This window comes from Neolamprologus multifasciatus, chromosome 20, assembly GCF_963576455.1.
Source record: "Neolamprologus multifasciatus chromosome 20, fNeoMul1.2, whole genome shotgun sequence".
NCBI lineage: Eukaryota > Metazoa > Chordata > Actinopteri > Cichliformes > Cichlidae > Neolamprologus > Neolamprologus multifasciatus.
Window position 1 is genome coordinate 28487281 of NC_140458.1, and position 21510 is coordinate 28508790.

A 21510-nucleotide genomic window follows, 5' to 3' on the forward strand; every position below is an offset into this window, starting at 1 on the left:
TAAGCCCCGCCCACCACACTGACCGTTTTGCTTGTTGCCTGAGGTACGTCTGCTTATTCTGCTTCCTCTTTTCCGTTGCTTTTCTCATTAAACTTTTCCAGCACCGGCTCAGATCCAATAAAGTGTCGCATGTGTGAAGTTATACTGAGTATTTGTCCTTGTGTGCTGTTTAAGGTCCATACGACGACTGTGAGCTCTGACCACTCGTTAGCTGTCAATAGGTAAACCTAAACAACCGTAGAGCTTATAAGCAGCCCCGCTACGACCATCGCCAGGTCTCTAAATCATTTAAATGTAACATTTCGACGCTATTTTTTTTTTTTTTAATGAATTATATTAAAGCAGAAATGTATCAACTAATGTAACTAGATGTATGGACTTAGATGCTGGTAAGTTAGCGGTTGCGAAACTGAGTTTTCATCTCAAAGTTTCAATCAGAATGACTTAAAAGTAAAGTTTGGACATTAGCAAAGGCGTAGAGACTGCTAGACAGCGGTTACTTTGTTAGTCATTACTTGCTGACATTTGCGACTCTTGGTTTACTGATATGATTGCCGTGACCTAGATATCACTCTCTGCCTCGGTCCGATTGGGAAAACCGCACATTGTTTTCTCGAGAAACAACACGGAACAGTCCTCAGACCACACATTCACCAGAAACACACGGTGCAATTCCAGGTCTGTTGAACTAAATTCGTGTGCGCTCAGCCACAAACAACAGTTGTGCTTTTCCTGTGAGCAAAATTCGGGTTTTTTTATGACTTTTATCAGACTGAATAACAAAGTCAAGCAGCAGAAGGCCTTACTGCTGTAGAAACACAGGACTTCTGATGTGACAGAGAATTAGAGTTTAACTTTTAACATGCTGCACTTGATGCAAGTTAAGTTAACCTAAGTACTGAGTGTCTAGTTGTCCCTAGTTATTTATTTAACTGCTGTCAGTTTCGCAACTATCAGTCGGGCATTTCAAAGAAAAGGAGTGGCATAAGTCATATTAGATGAATAAGTATTTAGTCTTTTCAAGGCCAATAGAGAGAGACAGATATTTTATCCTTCGGCCTTTAGTAACTTGTGCTGTGGATGAAAGAAACATGTTACATGCTGAATAACAGAATAGTTATTTATTTTTATCTTCAGTCCCTTGTAGTGGACACCGAGTCTTCCTTGATGACAGAATGAAGTGATGTGATGTGGACATCATGCTCCTTGCTATATCACGTTACAGCCTCTCTCTTATATAGAATCACAATATTTAAGAGAGTTGTGCAGAAATGCAGACACATACTACAAATTTCATTCTTTTCATCAGAGTTTCAGTTTTAGACATTTCCAAGCTTCTGATTTGTCTTCAAATATGTGTTGTGATTTCCAGTGAATAAGGAAAACAGGATGTTGTCTTTGACCACACGGAGCCTAACTGGAGCCCAAAGGGCTGTGACTTGGAGACAGGGAAGATTTATAAGGGACTGCAGGTGCTTCTTTACCAGTGTGCCTGAATGCCGCTTTGTCCCCAAGACCAGAAAGATGGGTCCCCCCTCTTTCCCCAGCTCATCCTTCTCCAGCCATTACAGATGCTTCACTGTCTCATCTTCTCAGTGGAGCTCTGCATCGTCACCTACAGCCGATCAGAAAACACCATCTTACAGTTATGTCATTATTGGGGCAGGGTCCGCTGGTTGCGTCCTCGCTAACCGCCTCACAGAAGACGCCCAGGAGTCTGCGCTGCTGCTCGAGGCTGGCCCTAAGGACAGGTGGTTAGGCAGCTTGCGACTCTCATGGAAAATCCACATGCCAGCTGCCCTGATCTACAACCTCTGCGATGACAAGTACTTTGATTGATCTGTTTTTTTATTCGAGTCATTAAATGTTTTTGTTCAGATTTATAAAAACAGACATTTGCCTTACTGTATGACATTTAATATTACACGCTAAAGGGTTTCTCAGTTAGCTCAGTGTGTAGCAAGCAAACCTTTGACCTTTAACCTACATCTCAGTTGTTTAAATGTGAACAATGAAATGGCATTACAATATTACATCGCTTTTACATGTGCAAAAACAGTCCAGTATTGGCCTAACATTAATAGCCCAGCATTCTGATACCAGTAATAATAACATTGTATAAACTGTTATTAACTTATAATAGTCTGACTTGTTATATCTCATTTCATTTTTGCTCAGGTATAACTGGTTCTACCACACTTTACCTCAAGCCAACATGGACAATCGGGTAATGTACTGGCCGAGGGGCCGCGTCTGGGGAGGGTCCTCTTCACTCAATGCAATGGTGTACATCCGCGGGAACGCTGAAGATTATAACCGCTGGCAAAGAGAGGGCGCAGATGGCTGGGATTATGACCATTGTCTGCCTTATTTTAGGAAAGCTCAGTGTCATGAGCTGGGAGAAAACAGGTAACTAATACAAATATATACTGGGCATTTTTACGAATGCTTTTCCAGTATCTTTTTATGTATGATCACAGCATTTTTCACTTGTGTGGCAGTGCTGTTTTCTCTGTCCCGCTCACCCAGGCTTTAAAATCTCAAATATGTAAGAAGACAGTTTTTTCCTTGTGCATAAATGCACAGCACTGCATTGAATTCTTTTGCAGAACCCACCTACACCGAGCATCACGCATATCTAGACTGGCTGTCTCTAATCTAACTTCCAAGTAAGAATGTGAGAAACCAGGAAATACATCAGTCAAAAAAGGTCACAGCTCAAAAGCACTTTACAGTTTAAAACTATTATGTGCAAACAGAAATTTGAGGCACTGTGCGATATATTTGATACAATATAATGTGTCATTTCATAAATAGCAAACAATGAAATAAATGTCAGCGAACTCTGAATGAGATTGATGAGATTGCCTATGAGAAATTCGTTGGAAACTGTTCAGTACAACCACAATGACAAGGTGACAACCACAGGAAATGTACCAAAAACAAACATCGGGAGACTACAAAGACTTTACCCAAGTATTTACAGGATGACTTTGTGGAGGAAGGACTTTGGCATGCTTAACTGAGAACTTTTGTCGTTTAGATCTGAATGATGAAGATGACTGTTAGAGTAAAACTGAAATGTTGAAATGACCTGTAAAGGAAGTAGTATAATCACGGTGTTTCATAATATGGTACAGAAACATAGAAGAACACTTAAATTTAAGTGTAGCAATTATGGAAAACCTTCTCAGTTATTGGATTGCATATATCCAACAGTAAAGAAAAGAGAATTATTAATATTGTTTGCATGCCTACACTATATGACTTCCTATGAAAACAATTGAAACAGCTCTCTCTGTCTCTCTCTTTTTTTAATGTTATCTTTATGTTTTTGCTCTATATTGTAGATACCGAGGCGGCAGCGGACCTCTTCAGGTGTCCAGAGGGAAAACCAACCATCCCCTTCATAAGGCTTTTATTGAGGCGGGGCGACAGGCAGGATATCCATTCACTGATGACATGAATGGATACCAACAGGAAGGCGTGGGCTGGATGGACATGACCATTTATAAAGGTTCTAAATGCTAAATGCTACAGAATTTATAGATAATTAATAGAGTTAGTTACAGGTAAAGTGCCACAAACCTTTTCTGGTGAAATGTTTTTGAGTGGCAGAATTAGACGTCTGATCTCAGTCTGATTTAGCTCCAAAGGTTAAAATATCAATACTACAGTTTAAATGTCAGGAGAGCAAATCAATATGCTTTCAGATGTGTGGCCTTTAAAAAAGGAAGGGCTTAATTTCTTGGATGAAAAATGTGTTTTTGAACCAGTGAGCATATGTCACTGTGTGTTCATAGAACTACTTAACCAACTCTAAATAAATCTGAAAGCCCATTAAGAAAGTAGTTACTGTCGTACGTCATATGGGGTGACTGTAGCTCAGGTGGTAGAGCAGGTCATCTACTGATCGGAAGGTTGGTGGTTCGATTCCTGGCTTCGCCTAGTCTGCATGTCAAATATCCTTGGGCAAGATACTAACCCCAAATTGCTCTCCGATGCATCCATCGGAGTATGAATGTGTGTGAATGTTAGCTATAAAGCACTTAGAGAGATGTGCTTGTGCGAATGGGTGTGAATGGGTGAATGCACAAGTTGTGTAAAGCGCTTTGAGTGCTCAGATGAGTAGAAAAGCGCTATATAAGAACCAGTCCATTTACCATATGGAATAATTCCTGAGGCCGCAGAAGAGAAACTATGTTACTGGTCAAATACGTTTGAGTACTGTTTAATTCTTGATCTACTCTTCACATACTTTCACTGTCTAAATCTATCAAGGGAAGAGGTGGAGCACTGCCAGTGCTTACCTGAGACCAGCCCTGGGTCGACCCAATCTGAAGGCGGAGGTACGATGTCTGACCACTAAAATCCTGTTTGATGGCAACCGTGCTGTGGGGGTGGAATACATTCAAAATGGACAAAAGAAAAAGGCAAGGAGGATAGATGTTAGAAGATTAACTAATGGATCATAAAATTAAATTAATTGAAACACTGAATTATGTTTTATATCCTGAATTTGGCCCTTTACAGCGATTTTTCTATTGTCTGTTCAGGTGTTTGCAGAAAAAGAAGTGATAGTCAGCGGAGGAGCCATCAATTCCCCTCAGCTTCTCATGCTATCTGGGATTGGAAATGCAGATGACTTGAAACAGCTCGGCATACCTGTGATTCAACACTTACCAGGTGTGTTGTGTATGTGAAGAACGTCCTTGTAGCCTACCTCTAACTTAAAGAACTACAATAATTAGAAAGTTTTCCAACTGATGCTTGTGTGACTTCAGACGATCATCTCTTCGGTCCTTACTGTCAGACCACTTTGCCTTCCTCCTCTCTCAGGTGTCGGTAATAACCTGCAGGATCACTTGGAGCTGTATGTCCAGCAGCAGTGTACTCAGCCCATCACCCTGTACAAAGCCCAGAAACCTTTCCACATGGTCAAGATAGGCCTCGAGTGGCTCACCATGTTTACTGGTAACCAAGTCACCTGCACATTTATAACGGGACAATCTCCCAAATGTTTTATAGAATTAACGAGAGTTTCTGTCCTTGAATCACTTTTAGATGAAGATGTCTCCAAACTGCCATTTCACTCATCTAACATGCTTGTTCATCAGAAAATATAATTGAAAAGAAACCAGAGAGTTAATATAAACCCTTTAACTTTCATTCAGATTTCAGCTATATTAATGATTATACACAATTATTGTGCAGATGTTAAATATTAAACTATTTTCACTGGGCACACAGCCGTGTAAGGAATGTATCAGCCTGCAGCACTGCCTCTTTCTAAACTACAGCTGGCATTGACACAGTATATAGAAGAATTTCTCACAGTTTTAATAATGGTGACTCATAGGAAATGTGACATGAGGTGTTTTATTGGTGATCCTGGTAAATCACATCACACCAGTGGCATTTCTTGTAAATACGCCTGTCTAATAAGGATTACAATCATTTCACTAACCACATCAATCTCCCACAAGGTTATGGAGCAACAGCCCACATGGAAAGCGGAGGATTTATTCGTAGTCGTCCCAAAGTAGCGCACCCCGACATCCAATTTCACTTTCTGCCCTCACAAGTCATTGACCACGGACGAGTCACCCCCAAAATAGAGGCTTATCAGGTGAGTAAAGCTTGTTTTTGCAAAACCGTGACTGCTGGTGTAGAGGGCATGCTTATGTTTTTTTCAGCCTTCTATAAACATGTGTAGAAACAAGAAGTCAAGTAAACAGCCCAAAGCATGTATTGCAGCGCATAGAATATGCCCAGTCTTGCAGAGGAGTATTTACAGGCGTGCATATGTTCCATGGAAACAAAAACAGAAACAGCGCCATGAGTTTTCCAGGAAATTCTATGCAGGGAACCTTTCACCCTTATTTATAGCCTTTTTTCCAGAGAAGTGCACCTGAAACGAAATCACTCACTCTTTCTTTTTCTTTGTCTTCTACTTAAACTGTGCAAAAGGCGCAGCCGTTTATTTCTTTTTACTTTAATTAATAGTGTCATACATCTGTAAATTAGAATTGGATAATTTTATACTATTTATATTTTATATTGGATAATTTTGAAATTTTCATTGTTTAAATAATTGAGACCTTTTGTATCTGTTTCCTTGTGGAACAAAGAAACAAAATAACCTGGAGTTTCAGCTCATCTCAGGGTTTATGAACTCAGATGTGTTAGCTAAACCTGCTCCCTAGAAACTCCTCCACATCAAAAATAGATGGCCAAGGCCGTCACCTCCTGGGTAAGGTGTTCCAACCATGCATGTCCTTCCGGGAGAAGGCCCTGGTGCACTCCGGGGCATCCTGGAGATATTACATCTATAGGCTGGCCTGGGAAAGGCTTGATGTTTCCTCCGGAGGAGGAGGTAGCGAGAGGGAGGTTTGGGCTTCCCTGCTGCTGTCCCGCTCACCCGACTTCAGATAAGCAGAAGAAAATGGGCAGATTTTCTTATTTTAAATTTTTAGAACTTTTACTTTAGTAGGTGTCATGAATTTTCAAAGAGCAACGTGCCACACTTTAGTCACAATTTATTCATTTTCCAGATGTTAACTTGTCGTGTTTTAGTAATACGTAAACATCTGTTATAGTTACATGTTTTCATATCATACAGTGGGGCAAAAAAGTATTTAGTCAGCCACCGATTGTGCAAGTTCCCCCACTTAAAATGATGACAGAGGTCAGTAATTTGCACCAGAGGTACACTTCAACTGTGAGAGACAGAATGTGAAAAAAAAATCCATGAATTCACATGGTAGGATTTGTAAAGAATTTATTCGTAAATCAGGGTGGAAAATAAGTATTTGGTCACCTCAAACAAGGAAAATCCCTGGCTCTCACAGACCTGTAACGTCTTCTGTAAGAAGCTTTTCTGTCCCCCACTCGTTACCTGTATGAATGGCACCTGTTTGACCTCATCATCTGTATAAAAGACACCTGTCCACAGCCTCAACCAGTCAGACTCCAAACTCCGCCATGGCCAAGACCAAAGAGCTTTCGAAGGACACCAGGAAAAGAATTGTAGACCTGCACCAGACTGGGAAGAGTGAATCTACAATAGGCAAGCAGCTTGGTGTGAAAAAATCAACTGTGGGAGCAATCATCAGAAAATGGAAGACATACAAGACCACTGATAATCTCCCTCGATCTGGGGCTCCACGCAAGATCTCATCCCGTGGGGTCAAAATGATCATGAGAACGGTGAGCAAAGATCCCAGAACCACACGGGGGGACCTGGTGAATGACCTGCAGAGAGCTGGGACCAAAGTAACAAAGGTCACCATCAGTAACACACTACAACGGCAGGGAATCAAATCCCGCAGTGCCAGACGTGTTCCGCTGCTGAAGCCAGTGCATGTCCAGGCCCGTCTGAAGTTTGCCAGAGAGCACATGGATGATACAGCAGAGGATTGGGAGAATGTCATGTGGTCAGATGAAACCAAAGTAGAACTTTTTGGTATAAACTCAACTCGTCGTGTTTGGAGGAAGAAGAATACTGAGTTGCATCCCAAGAACACCATACCTACTGTGAAGCATGGGGTGGAAACATCATGCTATGGGGCTGTTTTTCTGCCAAGGGGACAGGACGACTGATCCGTGTTAAGGACAGAATGAATGGGGCCAAGTATCGTGAGATTTTGAGCAAAACCTCCTTCCATCAGTGAGAACTTTGAAGATGAAACGAGGCTGGGTCTTCCAACATGACAATGATCCAAAACACACCGCCCGGGCAACAAAGGAGTGGCTCCGTAAGAAGCATTTGAAAGTCCTGGAGTGGCCTAGCCAGTCTCCAGACCTCAACCCCATAGAAAATCTGTGGCGGGAGTTGAAAGTCCGTGTTGAAAGTCCGTGTTGCTCGGCGACAGCCCCAAAACATCACTGCTCTTGAGAAGATCTGCATGGAGGAATGGGCCAAAATACCAGCTACTGTGTGTGCAAACCTGGTAAAGACCTATAGTAAACGTTTGACCTCTGTTATTGCCAACAAAGGTTATGTTACAAAGTATTGAGTTGTATTTTTGTTATTGACCAAATACTTATTTTCCACCCTGATTTACGAATAAATTCTTTACAAATCCTACCATGTGAATTCATGGATTTTTTTTTCACATTCTGTCTCTCACAGTTGAAGTGTATCTCTGGTGCAAATTACTGACCTCTGTCATCATTTTAAGTGGGGGAACTTGCACAATCGGTGGCTGACTAAATACTTTTTTGCCCCACTATATATAACATCGGTTTAGTTTAGGGGTTTTCCTCCTTCACTGTCTGGAGTGTAACGTGTAGTGTTGATAATGCACAATGCGAGGCGCCGCACAGCTTGATTCGCTATTTAAGAATGTCATAAATGATTTAAACGCCTTATCTGTTTTTGACATTTTCCACCAAACGGTTGTCAAATTAAACTTAATATTTGAGTGTTCCTTAGTTTTAGACTAGTTGGTTAGTCTACTTTTTTTCCATGGTTATTCGAGTAAGAAATAAGTCGCCAGGAAACATCCCTAGAATTTAGTGTTTTGAGGTTTTCTCTTGGACAAAATAACTTAAAAAGCTAAAAAAGCCTTTATCATGTAAAAAGCTTGGGTTTACAAACTAGGATTAATGAAATTCAGCTGTGCTGTTTTAGTTAGCTCGGTTAGCACTGACAGTTTTACTCATGCTGTTGTTGTAGGTTCATGTTGGACCAATGAGGAGCACCAGTACAGGCTGGCTGAAGCTGAAGAGCACCAACCCCCTGGACCACCCAATCATTCAGCCAAACTATCTCACCACAGGTCTGAATGTATTTGATATTTCCTTTAAATTTCCCCCTTAAAAATATATATATACTCTCTCTTTTTTTTGAACGATGAGAGTATTTTGACATGTTTGTAGTTATTGTTGCAGTATTGAAGTCCCTCTGCATCAACTTTTACCTCAGCAGCTTGCAGACTTTTGAGTTACAACAAAGTTGCTCTGGCACATTCTTATATAAGCTTTTCCTGGTTTTGATTCCCTCTCCTCCTCTCAGATATTGACGTGTGGGAGTTCAGGCAGTGTGTCAAACTCTCCAGAGAGATTTTCGCCCAGAAGGCCTTTGACCCCTTTCGTGGTCCTGAAGCCCTGCCTGGTCCTCAGGTCCAATCCGATGCAGACATCGATGCTTTTGTCCGCCAAAAGGCAGACACTGCCTACCATCCATCCTGCACATGCAAGATGGGCTCGCCCTCTGACCCGATGGCGGTGGTTGACTCAAACACACGCGTTCTGGGCCTGGAGAAGCTTCGTGTGATCGACGCCTCGATCATGCCCAGCATTGTCAGTGGAAACCTGAATGCTCCAACCATCATGATGGCAGAGAAGGCTGCTGATATTATCAGAGGTCGCCCTGCACTCGTTGACTCGGGGGTTCCTGTGTACCAGCCTCCAACACTTGACACACAGAGATAAAGAGAGAGGTGTACAGCTTATCTGTGAGTTAGAAAAATCCCTCAATAGAGTCAGTTATTAGGCAAAAATAGCAGTAAATCACAAGCTGTATGTTCGATTAGGAGCTTATCAATTTAACTCTGAGCTGATATTGTGAATTATTACCATGGGAACATTCCTGGCCTAACACACATATTTAGGACCATAAACACTTCACATCTGTCTCACGCTGCCATTGGGGTGGAACAGTACAGCAAAATCACTGTGGTTATGACAGGAAATGTGTCTAATATGTGGCTTCTCGCTTAGCAAACAATTTACCAGCCTGCCTCATCATGCATTTCAGTAAAAATGCTCTGAAATGTATACATCTTAAACATGAAGTAATTACCCAAGATTACAAACTAGTGTCCAGCATCACATTAAAAAATTGCAAAACAGCTTTAAAAAACGAAAGAAACTTGAATATTTCAAGGATATGAGCTTCTGATGAAAATCTGTTTCCACGGCACTGCTTTTCAGAAAACAATTGTCTTATCAGCCGTCATCTAATGTGGTTGAGAGCTGCAGTCAGCAGCTGGAGCACACTGTAGAATAACTGGCCTCAGCAGCTCGCTCCTGTCTGCTCAGACCAGATCAGAGGTTGCCAGCCTTCTGCTGTGACATTCCTCTTCCTTCCTGAAAACTTGCAGATTCAACAGAAAATCTTTTTTTTGTTTTTGTCCCCCCGCACACATTTCACATTAACATGAAGGCAATAAAGTGATTCGCTTTCACTTTAGGTTTCCCACAATTTAGCCAGTTTTTATAGCAGTTTTTATAGCTACAGCTTTACCATCAACATCTGCAGAAAACATTTGGTTTTGTTACTCTGTTTGCGTGACAACAGAGCATTGAATAGGCAGGATGGAAGAAACAAACTTTCTTTTTTTTTTGCACATCTAAACAGACTTGTCACTAAGCAGACTTGTTTAGTGACAACTGTGGGGAAGGATCATACATTGTTTACAAAAAAAGACTTAAGTGAAGTGGTAATATAAACTGGACCAAACCCTGATTCAAGCTTGGAAAAGAAACTATTATAATCAGACTTGTAGCGATTACACTACCAATGCACGCGTCTATAGATTTAACAGTTAAAGGAACAGACCTCCTAAATGCTGTCAATGCATCTGTAAAACTCACCTCAGTTTGTTTGATTCATGCTATGTGCCAAATTTGCGTCCTCGAGCTACATAACTCACAGCTTTTGCACCGCTCAGTCAGCCTGAAAGCTGTTTAATATAAACAGTAATTAATGCAAAATGTTTTAACACTATTTTTACGCACACTAAGAACTTTGAAACTAAAAATCTTCAGTGTCACTTTTATAAGCAGCTTTTTTTCTGATTTGTGTTGTGAATTTTTTAAAACTATGTTTTTAATGTAACTGTAATATCATTGTTGCCCATGAGATCACGATTACATTCTGATTTGTATTAATTCATGTATATGTTGCACACGGCTAGTGTGTTTCAGTTTGGTCCAGCTTGAACTGACACACACCGGTGCTGAGATTTTAGACTTTGAGTGAATAATCAGTGTGTATTAGCAGCTATAATGAAAGCACTAACATAAATTATAAGTATGTCTTATTAAGCTTTGCACTATATCATAAAGAATTTATGGTTTACATTATAATGCAGTATTGTCTAACATGATGTGAATGTTTAAATCATCTGTCATTATGAAGGGAAACTTACTGTGAACACCGTCAAAGGCTTTCTGTTGTTTTTCTGTGCTGACACTAAACAAAGCCTCCTGACCTTGTTCTTGTGTCTTTATTCAGTGTTCGTTACAAAAAATCAGCAGGTTCATTGTCATTCCAGACAAAACTTCAAGTATGCAAAAAAGGGCTTCTCTTTTTATTGGTACAAAACTTATAAGGTACTAGTACTCATGCTACAAAGTAGAGATAGAGCTATTCTTGTTTGCTTTTTTTAAATTTTCATACAACTGGATAGAAAGCAGAGATCTTCAAGTTAATCGCGTACTTTTTACAAACGCTGTACAGATTTTATACATCATTGTCACTTTATAGACATCTGTAAAGCAGTGGAACAGTACAAAAAAATAAAGCTGCGTTGCACAACAAAGCTTTGCAGTCCTTGTCATTTTATCTCATGTGATGAATCATTTGGGTAGTTGCACTAGTAATAATCTCCACGTGACTGTTTCAAGTTTCTCGCATGTGAGCCGCAGGGTAAATCTGAACTGTTTGGAGTCGTGCACTTTTGACAGATTATATTCCTAAGCAGATGGCTTCCAGTCAAGAAGCTGTCGTAAGTGATTCAAAGCATAGCTGAATGCCTTGGGGAGTGGAGTTTGGGTGGTTTTCAATAAAAAACAAAAGTCTCACACAGAAGCCAGCATGTTTACCTCAGACTTTTTATGGCTTCTTGGAAATCAAACCAGTGTTGAATCTGGTACTCATCTTTAATCTTTGTAATGTTGGGTACAAACACTGTTTTTTACTAAAGATTTGGTGGTTCATCATTCATTACTATGGACTTTTGGACAACCAATCACGATCGCTGCCAATAAAGAAAAAAAAATCACACATAAATGTTTCAGATTACTACTTTTGTGCAAATGCAGCGTTACCAGAGTTTCCCTGACATGTTAACCAACAGGCCCGGAGAGTTACAGAGGTAATAAGATTTTTTACAAAGTCTACATTAAAAACAATTTACTTGCAGTTAAAAAAAATGCATATGTCTCATTTATTAGCTGTATTGGCCACTTAAACCTGTATGAGGCTCTTCTAGAGTGAAGAGGAAAGAGTGCATTTGCAGTCCATCTGAACGATAGTCCAGATAGCAGCTTGTATCCTGCATCTGTACATCTGTATATCTACATCATCAGAATGTCCAATAGCAAATACCGGCACCAGATTTAGACCCTTTAGTCAACTTTTAGTCACAATAGATAAATAAATAAACTTCAGTAATTTTGGTAACAAAAAACATTTGACGCATCTGAGTATGGACGAGTGTTCTCTATTCTGTCCAGACTATCTCTCCAACTCATAAATGAAATACGTAGTAGAGTGGAGAGAAAGTCTCTGCACTCAGAGAACCAGGGTTACAATGTAACCAAGCATTCCCTTGTTTTGGTTTTAAAGGAGCCCTTTGATTGTACAGAACAAATTGCCCTTACAGCAGTATTTAGAGTAAGAAAAAAAGAAAGATTGCCTAGCCATCACTTGGTATGTTGTTTTTTGTTTAAATTAATCTGAAGGTTATCATAGTTGGCAGTGGGAGACAAACACCCGTTAGTGGTGCAGAAACGCTTTACTACGTTTTTCCCCCAGTTGTGCTCTTTGTCTTGACAAAAACAACTCCAACAGATAAAAGGCAACAGCAGTCATTTCGTTACAAGAGCAAATATACTGACATAGTATATTGTCAGGCAATCCAGTAAATAGTTGCCCATTATGTAGAGACCTGTATGGTCTTATTCATTCCATTGCAAAAACAAAAAAAAGAGTTTTGCAGCTGTGGAGGAAATAAACTGTTTACTTGGTGTGTCATCTGTGACCCAAAGAAACTCTGGTGGTCTTTGCTTTTATTTTTGTTTCACCTTCAAGAACTGCCAAAGATAACTTCATGCTGTCAGCGAGTAATTATTTTTAAAACATGAGTAGTCTGGGTCTCATGCACTAGTTTTACATATTAGACTCATGAGTCTATTGAGCCACATCACACAGAAACCTCAGAGATTATCTACTGTAGCTGATCTCAGAGTGATTCAGGGGGAATGGTGATTCATAGTAATGTACATCATTACATATCTGAGTAAAGGGCTTAACAAAGAAAACTCAGTCTTCAAAGTTAAGGATCATCAAGGGCAGTGAGTGACACACAGCAGTGAGTGACACACAGCATCCTAATATTCCTTTATTTTTAGGGTGTGTAGCTTGATCAAACTCCTTGAATGTAGCACTGCTGTTAGTGTAAAGGGAGGACTTAAGAGAATGTGTCCGCAATTACATGAAGAAGGAGGATATGCCTGAGGACAAAGACTTGTTTTTTTTTTCCTACTGATATGTGATTTCCTTTTCAAGTCAAAAACAGAGACATAGCCAAGCTTAGCCCTGAAATCCTGAACTGTGAACCCAGAGAAGTTTAAGGGATCAAGACTACTAAGAAAAAAACAGTTTCTGTCAAGTTTTTTGTTTTTGTTTTTTTTTACTCTAAATCGAGTCACGATGGTAATAATGTAATGCGAACAACCAGTGTTTGCTAACATGACCAATAAAAGGTTTAAAATCACACATTATTTATATACATGGATCTGGCAACAAAATACAGGGAAGCTTGGAATGACTGGACAACCATACGCTGACCTGGCGCTGGTGGGGTTTGTTTTTCCAGACATCTAAACTGGAACGTAAGTTAGTTGAATGCTTTGGATATTTTTCTAAAATAGTTTTAACAAAATCAGCTTCTTTGGGAAAAACAAAATCATGCACTGCAATCTAAAAATGATTGAAACGGTGGAACACTTTTTGTTTTTTTGGCTCTTTATATATCGAGTAAACAGTTTAGATTTATTTTAGAACAATGCAGCTGGGCCGACCCATTATCGCCTTGAACTGAAGCTGATTCCTAAAATCTGTGTTAGAAAACCTACATTTGAGTTTTTCCTGCTGTAAGAAACCAGTGTAACAATAAAGAAAAACTCAATTTAGAGGTTTGAATTCTCACTAGATGGCAGACTGGTTGGCAGACAGATTTGATTCCCTCTGGTTTGCTAAATTTTCCAGAAACCCAACCATTTCTTCATCATTTCTTAAGAGAAAACAAGGCACTTTGCTCTCTTATCCATCTGTGTTTTACACATTTTCATTATTGCATGATGCACTTGAATAGAGGTGTCCCCTCACCGTAGAGCAGTAATAAAAATTCAATTGAAAAAATCCTAAATATATCCCAGTGTGAGCTGCTGTTATAGTGAGGTGATGCATATCATCTCATCTGTTAGGTCCTCCTCACATTTCACAGCCACATATGGCTCCTCATCGCTGTAGTCACGGATGCTGTGGTCCCTAATATTTGCACTGGCATGCGAATCCGAGCCAACGCTCTCTTTCCTCCCTGTGTTGCCATTACCCATGGTCCCATTCAGCAGGTTACTGGCGGCACTCTCCATTTCATCAATGGTCATCTCGCAGGCGTCTGCAATCTCATGTTTAGTTGCTGACACAAATTTAGGGTCCTTGGCGTATTTCCCCAAACCTTCAGAAATCAGCACCTGGGGAGAGCAGTCAGGAGATAATTAAAGCTGAAACCATGAAGTGGAAAAAGTGATCTTCAGCAAGATCAAGAACTACACATTATGGGTCTTACATATATTATTCATTTAGCTGCCAATAGATGACATCTGCAACATCCTGTTGACTTGTAAAATTAATGCTTCACTGACAGAAGCACTGCTCATCACGCTTCCCAACTTGAGTTAGCTGCCTGGACATGCAGCCATACTTGTTTTTAATAAAGGTAATTATGAAAATGTTTTTCATTTTGACATAGTGGAAAAGTCGAGGTGTACATCACAAATGAGTCAGAACAAGAAGTTCAAGAATGAAAACTTCAAGAAAGAAAACTGCTCAAAAACATTCAGGGGACACTTTGAAAACATGTCCAACCTCAATGGGGAAAACATCATGCTGCATATGTATACTGATATAGACTGTGTAATCAGTTAGAACCAAAGGATGACAAATCACTTGATGCAAGTGAAAATGATCATACTACAGAGAACAAAATTCAAAGACACCCTGAAATTCAAAGTGAAAAAATGGTCCAATGGTCCAATTTTATTGTAGTCACTTAAAATGGTACTCAGTAGTTTGTTTGGCCACCATCTGCTTGTATGCATGCCTGAAAACATCCTATTGAGACGTGAATGGTGTCCTTTGGAATCTCCACCTAGATCTGATCCGGACATCACTGAGCTCCTGGAGAGTCTGAGACGCACGCTAGCTGAATCGGACGGACCAAAACATGATGTCCCAGAAGTGTTATATTTGAATTAACTCAGGCGAGTGTAGAGTGCAGGAGCTGCAAACATACTCTCACCTCATGAAGCCGGATATTGTTTTGCGCCAGGAGAAGCCCAGTACCCACTGCACCAGTGTAGTGTCTGACAGTGGGTCCAAGGATGTTACAGAACAATGTTACAGGCAGCATATTATTCTCCACAGCTTCTCCAGACCCTTTCACATCCATCACATGTGCTCAGAGTTACCTCCTCTCATCAGTGAAAAGCACACGGTGCCACTGGTGGACCTGCCAATTCTGGTATTCTATGACAAATGCCAAGCAGTGAGCACAGGGCCCACTAGAAGACATTGTGCTTTCAGGCCACCCTCATGAAGTCTGTTAATGATTGTTTGGTCAGAGACATTCAAACCAGTGGCCTGCTGAAGGTCATTTTGTAGCTCAGGCAGTACTCATCCTGTACCTCCTTGCACAAAGGAGCAGATACCCGTCCTGATGATGGGTTAAGGACCTTCTACAGCCTTATCTCCTCCACGCTGTCGAGACTGCTCGAACACACAGTAATTCTTATGGCATTGGCACGTTTCAATGTGCCACCCTGGAGGAGCTGGACTACCTTTGCAACCTCTGTAGGGTCCAGGTATCACCTCATAATAACAGTAGTGACACTGAGCCTAGCTAAAGGCAAAACTAAAAAGATGAGGAGGGAAAAATGTCAGTGGTCTTCACCTATAAAACACCAAAGCAGCTGAAACTGATGAAAAACCCCTTATGCTATTTAACTGACCAGATCAATATTCTGTATGTCGACTTGGCTTGATGCTACACTTTGATTAAAAAGTTTTACTTTCAACTTTTTTGAGCAGTGTATAAATGAAATATCACCAGATCTCTTATCCTACTTTGTGAGGGTCTATGGATTAAAAAAATGCACGGTAACAACAACAGAGCATTTGTTATGTACTCACAGCTTCCACCAGACTGTTGGCACTGCCTCTCTTTTGCAGGCAGTGCGAGCAGCACTCTGCGGGTAAATGCAGACGTGACGGAGAATGGCTTTGGCTGGGAGGGCCGTCCTGACTATCTGTGTACCATGAACTCCTCTTCACTGCTCCAGGGATGCTGGCCACACTGCCAGGACTGCGCCAATCCACCTATACACACAAACATATACATATATATATATATGGATACACCGTAATAACATGGGAATGGTTGGTGATATTAAAGTCCTGTTTGTGGCACATTAGTATATGTGAGGGGGCAAACTCCTCAAGATGGGTGGTGACCATGGTGGCCATTTAGAAGTCGGCCATCTTGGATACAACTTTTGTTTTTTCAATAGGAAGAGGGCCATGTGACACATCAAACTTATTGTTAATGTCACAAGACAAACAATGGTGTACTTGGTTTCAACGTAACTTTATTCTTTCATGAGTTATTTACAAGTTTCTGACCACTTATAAAATGTGTTCAATGTGCTGCCCATTGTGTTGGATTGTCAATGCAACCCTCTTCTCCCACTCTTCACACAATGATAGCAACACCGCAGGAGAAATGCCAGCACAGGCATCCAGTATCCGTAGTTTCAGGTGCTGCACATCCGGTATCTTCACACCACAGACAATTGCCTTCAGATGACCCCAAAGATAAAAGTCTAAGGGGGTCAGATCGGGAGACCTTGGGGGCAATTCAACTGGCCCACGACAACCAATCCATTTTCCAGGAAACTGGTCATCTAGGAATGCTCGGACCTGGCACCCATAATGTGGTGGTGCACCATCTTGCTGGAAAAACTCAGGGAACGTGCCAGCTTCAGTGCATAAAGAGGGAAACACATCATCATGTAGCAATTTCAAATATCCAGTGGCTTTGAGGTTTCCATTGATGAAGAATGGACCCACTATCGTTGTACCCCATATACCACACAAAACCATCACTTTTGTTGTTCCAACAGTCTTGGAGGGATCCATCCAATGTGGGTTAGTGTCAGAACAATAGCGGTGGTTTTGTTTGTTAACTTCACCATTCACATAAAAGTTTGCCTCATCTCTCAACAAAATCTTCTGCGTGAACTGAGGGTCCTGTTTCAATTTTTGTTTTGACCATTCTGCAAATTCTGTGCGCCGATCTGGGTCATCCTAGTTGAGATGCTGCAGTAGCTGGAGTTTGTAAGGGTGCCATTTGTGAGTAGCTAACATCTGCCAAAGGAATGTTCGACTAATGCCACTCTCCAGTGACATGCGGCGAGTGCTACGCTGTGGGCTCTTGCTGAATGAAGCTAGGACAGCCACTGATGTTTCTTCATTAGTGACAGTTTTCTTGCGTCCACATTTTGGCAAATCCAACACTGAACCAGTTTCACGAAACTTAGCAAGCAGTTTGCTAACTGTAGCATGGGAGATGGGTGGTCTCGTAGGGTGTCTCGCATTGAAATCTGCTGCAATGACCCAGTTACTGCGTTCACCAGATATCAACACAATTTTGATCTGCTCGTCACGTGTTAACCTCTTCGACATGTCAATGGCTGTGAACAAAGAGAAACTTGTAAATAACTCATGAAAGAATAAAGTTACGTTGAAACCAAGCACACCATTGTTTGTCTTGTGACATTACCAATAACTTTGATGTGTCACATGGCCCTCTTCCTATTGAAAAAACAAAAGTTGTATCCAAGATGGCCAACTTCTAAATGGCCACCATGGTCACCACCCATCTTGAGGAGTTTGCCCCCTTACATATACTAATGTGCCACAAACAGGACTTTAATATCACCAACCATTTCCACGTTATTACAGTGTATCCATATAATGGCCCAAACAGTAGTTTGGTGGTGGGGGGGTTGCCAAAAACAACTCAATAATGAGACCTGTATGAGTGGCGTGTAACTGGGCGAGAAGTCACGGCTAACTGGGGAGGCAGGAGGTGTGGCCCACGAACGCATGGACCTTGTGGGAGAAAGACGGTGAATTTTGCTTGCGTCGAGGCCGGCCACCGCCATCACCTGTGAGTGATTGAGAGCCGAGATAAAAAACAAAACATAAAAAAACAACAGTTCTCAGAGGTGCCATTCCTTCATCATCACAATATTAATGCCCCAAAAAGGTGTAGGTACATGCTGCTGCATCAGGTGTAGTGGAAGAGCTGTGCATGATGGAGAAGGAGGAGCACCATCTTCACTATTTCTTCTCCGAAGACACTCAAAGTTGAATGTTGGTCTGTTGGAGGCTGAGAGGACACAGAAAACAGTAGTGATTAATGCAATCATTCATCATAAATCCACAGACATTTATAGACAACTGCAACTATTGCAATGACATGTTGTTTTCTTTTATGCTTATCATCCAAACTGCTAAATGACCATTAATAGGTGCTTTCTATGCTTATCAGCGCAACAGTTTCCAGTTAACTGTTCTGCTCTGCTTTCTTGACTGTGTGACGCATCAGCTGGTATTCTTATTGTCAGGTTTTGTATTGTTGATTGTCATTTATGCTTAGAAATATCTACTTATATATGCTTAGAGTTTTATAATTAGTTGTAGATTGGTAGAGGTTTGATCCTTAATAGTCTGCAAACTTTGTGTGCATTCCAGAGCACTCTGGGAGCATGGGAGAGGTCATACCCTGTCTTATTGTTTTATGGTAGGATAAACGTAGAACGGCGCTTGTCGTGGTTCTCTCCCTCATGCACGAGTGACACGAAGAACTTTGCCTACTTGGTGTTTAATGCTTTTTGCTGTGTAGTTGAATTGTCCTTAACGTTCCAGCGAATAGGTTTATGCTACAAACCTATCACTTATCCTAACGAAAGAAGGCTATTTTCTAGGGTATGAAAATCTAATTAAACAAAAAAACAAACAAAAAACCTCAAGATTTGATAAACCAGCACCTGCATTGCTTTAACCAGAGCGTGAGAGCAGTGATATGCTTCAGTGCACTAGCAGAGAAGTACATCAAGTACATCTCTGGTTTGAGAGCAGGCTATCACATCTGTTATCAGCTAGCAGCAAAACAAATATTATCTGATGGAGAGTGTTTTCGTGCTTGAAGACAGTAGCGAATATTTTTGTAGATTTTTATGCCTTTTCCCATGTGGAGTCCTTCAGTCAGTTAGCCAAGTTTATTAGTCCTTTGAAAAATAACACAGTTCTTATCTGTGCTAACATATAACATAAAACTGTTAACACAATAAACTTTCATAAGTTTAACACAATGTGCCACTGGAACAACAAATCACAAGTGAATTATTATTAATGATTTCGTGCCAGTTCACCAATATTAGCAAGTAATATTAGCTATTTGAAAGTATATATGTTTCGGCCTTTATAACAGCCGATAAGTGAACATTAAAAAAAGAAAAAATAAAGAAAAAAACATGAAAAACATCCTTCAATCATGTTAAGAGAGTTGATGTTGCATTTTTTGTCCAACAGAGGACACATCTAGCGACACATCTGTATGGAACACAAAACACAACAATGTGCTAATCTGAGCAGAGTCGTGCAGAGCATAAATGAGTAATCTACAGGGAGTTGTAAATGAAATTTATTTTTAAATAAAAATCCTTTTCTTTAATAAGGAGTGATAAATCACCAAAAATAATAAATGTTATTCAAATCTGTTTATGTTTTTTGTGCCCTAAAGAAAATCATTTTTTGCCTCTATATATTACAATTTTACTCACCAAATATTTTTTATCTATTTTTAAAATCCTACATCAGTCAGGTTCTTATTCTGTTATCCATTAATTTACAACAGTTCTCATCAATTCATGTTATATTGGATGAGTAAAAAAAAATGTTATATTCTTTCAACAATGAGGTAATTTCTCTATGAACCTCACCCATTTAAAAACATAGCTAGATGAAACCCTAGCCGTTTAACAATAATTTACATACAGTAGTGTACCATACAATGACAGCACTGATTCAAAATGAATGGTACAAACTAGTAAGTTCTGCATAGTTCACAGATGTGAGATCAATTTGCCTGAATCAGCTAATAAACATCTGACTTGAGAAATTTCTTGCAAACAACAAGTAAAATGATCCTTTGTTAAATTTCACAGGTGTAGTGACAAAAACAAAAAAGTATCAGTTCACCTTGAGGTGAGGGTAAAAACCATTTCCTGGGTGACGCCCTGCTGTCCTGGTAGATTGGCCGTTGATCATCGTCACAGTAACTTTCAGACTGGCAGTCACCCCTGGAAACGAGGTCAAAATCTCCCTCTGCATCATCACGGCATTCATTGTTGGACAACCTTTGACACAAAAAGATAAAGACTTTGAAAATTAACTTTCTCTGTAACTATGATGTCATGGGACGCAAACAGTGGAAAGAAAGTTACACAGAAAAGTAATAGACTGGTGACATTAACCACCAGCATGAACCACAAGTGCTCAATCTAGATATAAGACAGCTGAACTCAGAGGAAAGAAAACACTTCCGTGAAGTCATCGGTACACAGTAGTAAAACCACGGCTGCATTTACGTAGCTGGTGTGTCAATTTTATCTCACGCTTTCCTCAGATTAGATTAAACCGACTTTTCTTTTCCAGAATTACCTTTCCTTTGTGAGCATGATGTCATCTTCATGAAATTCCTCCCCACTGAAGTACTCGCCTGAGCCTCTCTCTTCATCGCTGTCCCCATTGCCCCTCTCCTCTCGACGAATGGTGGGATAAAGTGCTCCGCTGCTCTCTGACCTGGCATCCAAACAGCAAAGACAGTAAATCATACTGATGTCGCTGGATTGGATTAACCATTATCATCTGTTTTTTTTCAGATTATTGCATCCGCATTCTAAAAAAGTTGGGATGCTGTAGAGAATATAGGTAAAAACTGAATTTGGTGATTTGCAAACATAAAAACTTGAGTCCTTTTTAAAATTAAATAGAACACAGAAAACACATCAAATGTGTTACAATATTTACTTTCAATTCAAAAACAAAAAGGTCATTTTGAATTTGATGACAGCACAGAAAAAGCACAGAAAAATTTGGATAGGGCTATTTTCACCACTGTGTAGCATCCCTTCCACTTTAATTAA

The 21510-nt window shown here is 40.3% G+C and overlaps 2 protein-coding genes across 16 annotated transcripts in view; one reads left to right on the forward strand and one right to left on the reverse strand.

The window, feature by feature from the left end:
• Positions 1 to 21510, reverse strand: part of cacna1db (calcium channel, voltage-dependent, L type, alpha 1D subunit, b) — a 118408-nt gene that overhangs the window by 19066 nt on the left and 77832 nt on the right. For 13 of the 15 annotated variants that reach the window (XM_085146787.1, XM_085146778.1, XM_085146775.1 and 10 more), the window contains 6 exons: positions 21026 to 21166; positions 20564 to 20721; positions 18577 to 18689; positions 18331 to 18465; positions 16430 to 16615; positions 13134 to 14712 (listed from right to left, as the gene is read on the reverse strand). In XM_085146787.1, coding sequence (XP_085002913.1) covers positions 14407 to 14712; positions 16430 to 16615; positions 18331 to 18465; positions 18577 to 18689; positions 20564 to 20721; positions 21026 to 21166 — 1039 coding nt within the window. In that variant the 3' untranslated portion in view covers positions 13134 to 14406. Of the gene's footprint in view, positions 1 to 13133; positions 14713 to 16429; positions 16616 to 16673; positions 16733 to 18314; positions 18466 to 18576; positions 18690 to 20563; positions 20722 to 21025; positions 21167 to 21510 lie in introns of those variants that run through there. The other 2 variants (XM_085146785.1, XM_085146786.1) reach the window with 2 other exon arrangements.
• On the forward strand, positions 28 to 13732 carry chdh (choline dehydrogenase). The gene is made up of 10 exons (XM_085146796.1): positions 28 to 43; positions 1373 to 1826; positions 2179 to 2409; positions 3351 to 3517; positions 4282 to 4433; positions 4557 to 4686; positions 4840 to 4974; positions 5487 to 5629; positions 8681 to 8783; positions 9020 to 13732. Exons 2-10 carry the CDS (start codon positions 1390 to 1392, stop codon positions 9436 to 9438), a joined length of 1917 nt encoding a protein of 638 aa, XP_085002922.1. The 5' UTR covers positions 28 to 43; positions 1373 to 1389; the 3' UTR covers positions 9439 to 13732.

Bases quoted from the DNA above. Each gene is read 5' to 3' on its own strand.
- chdh (XM_085146796.1), top strand. From the start codon at position 1,390: ATGTTGTCTTTGACCACACGGAGCCTAACTGGAGCCCAAAGGGCTGTG. The intron at 1,827-2,178 runs GTACTTTGATTG...ATTTTTGCTCAG, and splicing joins TACAACCTCTGCGATGACAA to GTATAACTGGTTCTACCACA. The intron at 4,687-4,839 runs GTGTGTTGTGTA...CTCCTCTCTCAG, and splicing joins TGTGATTCAACACTTACCAG to GTGTCGGTAATAACCTGCAG.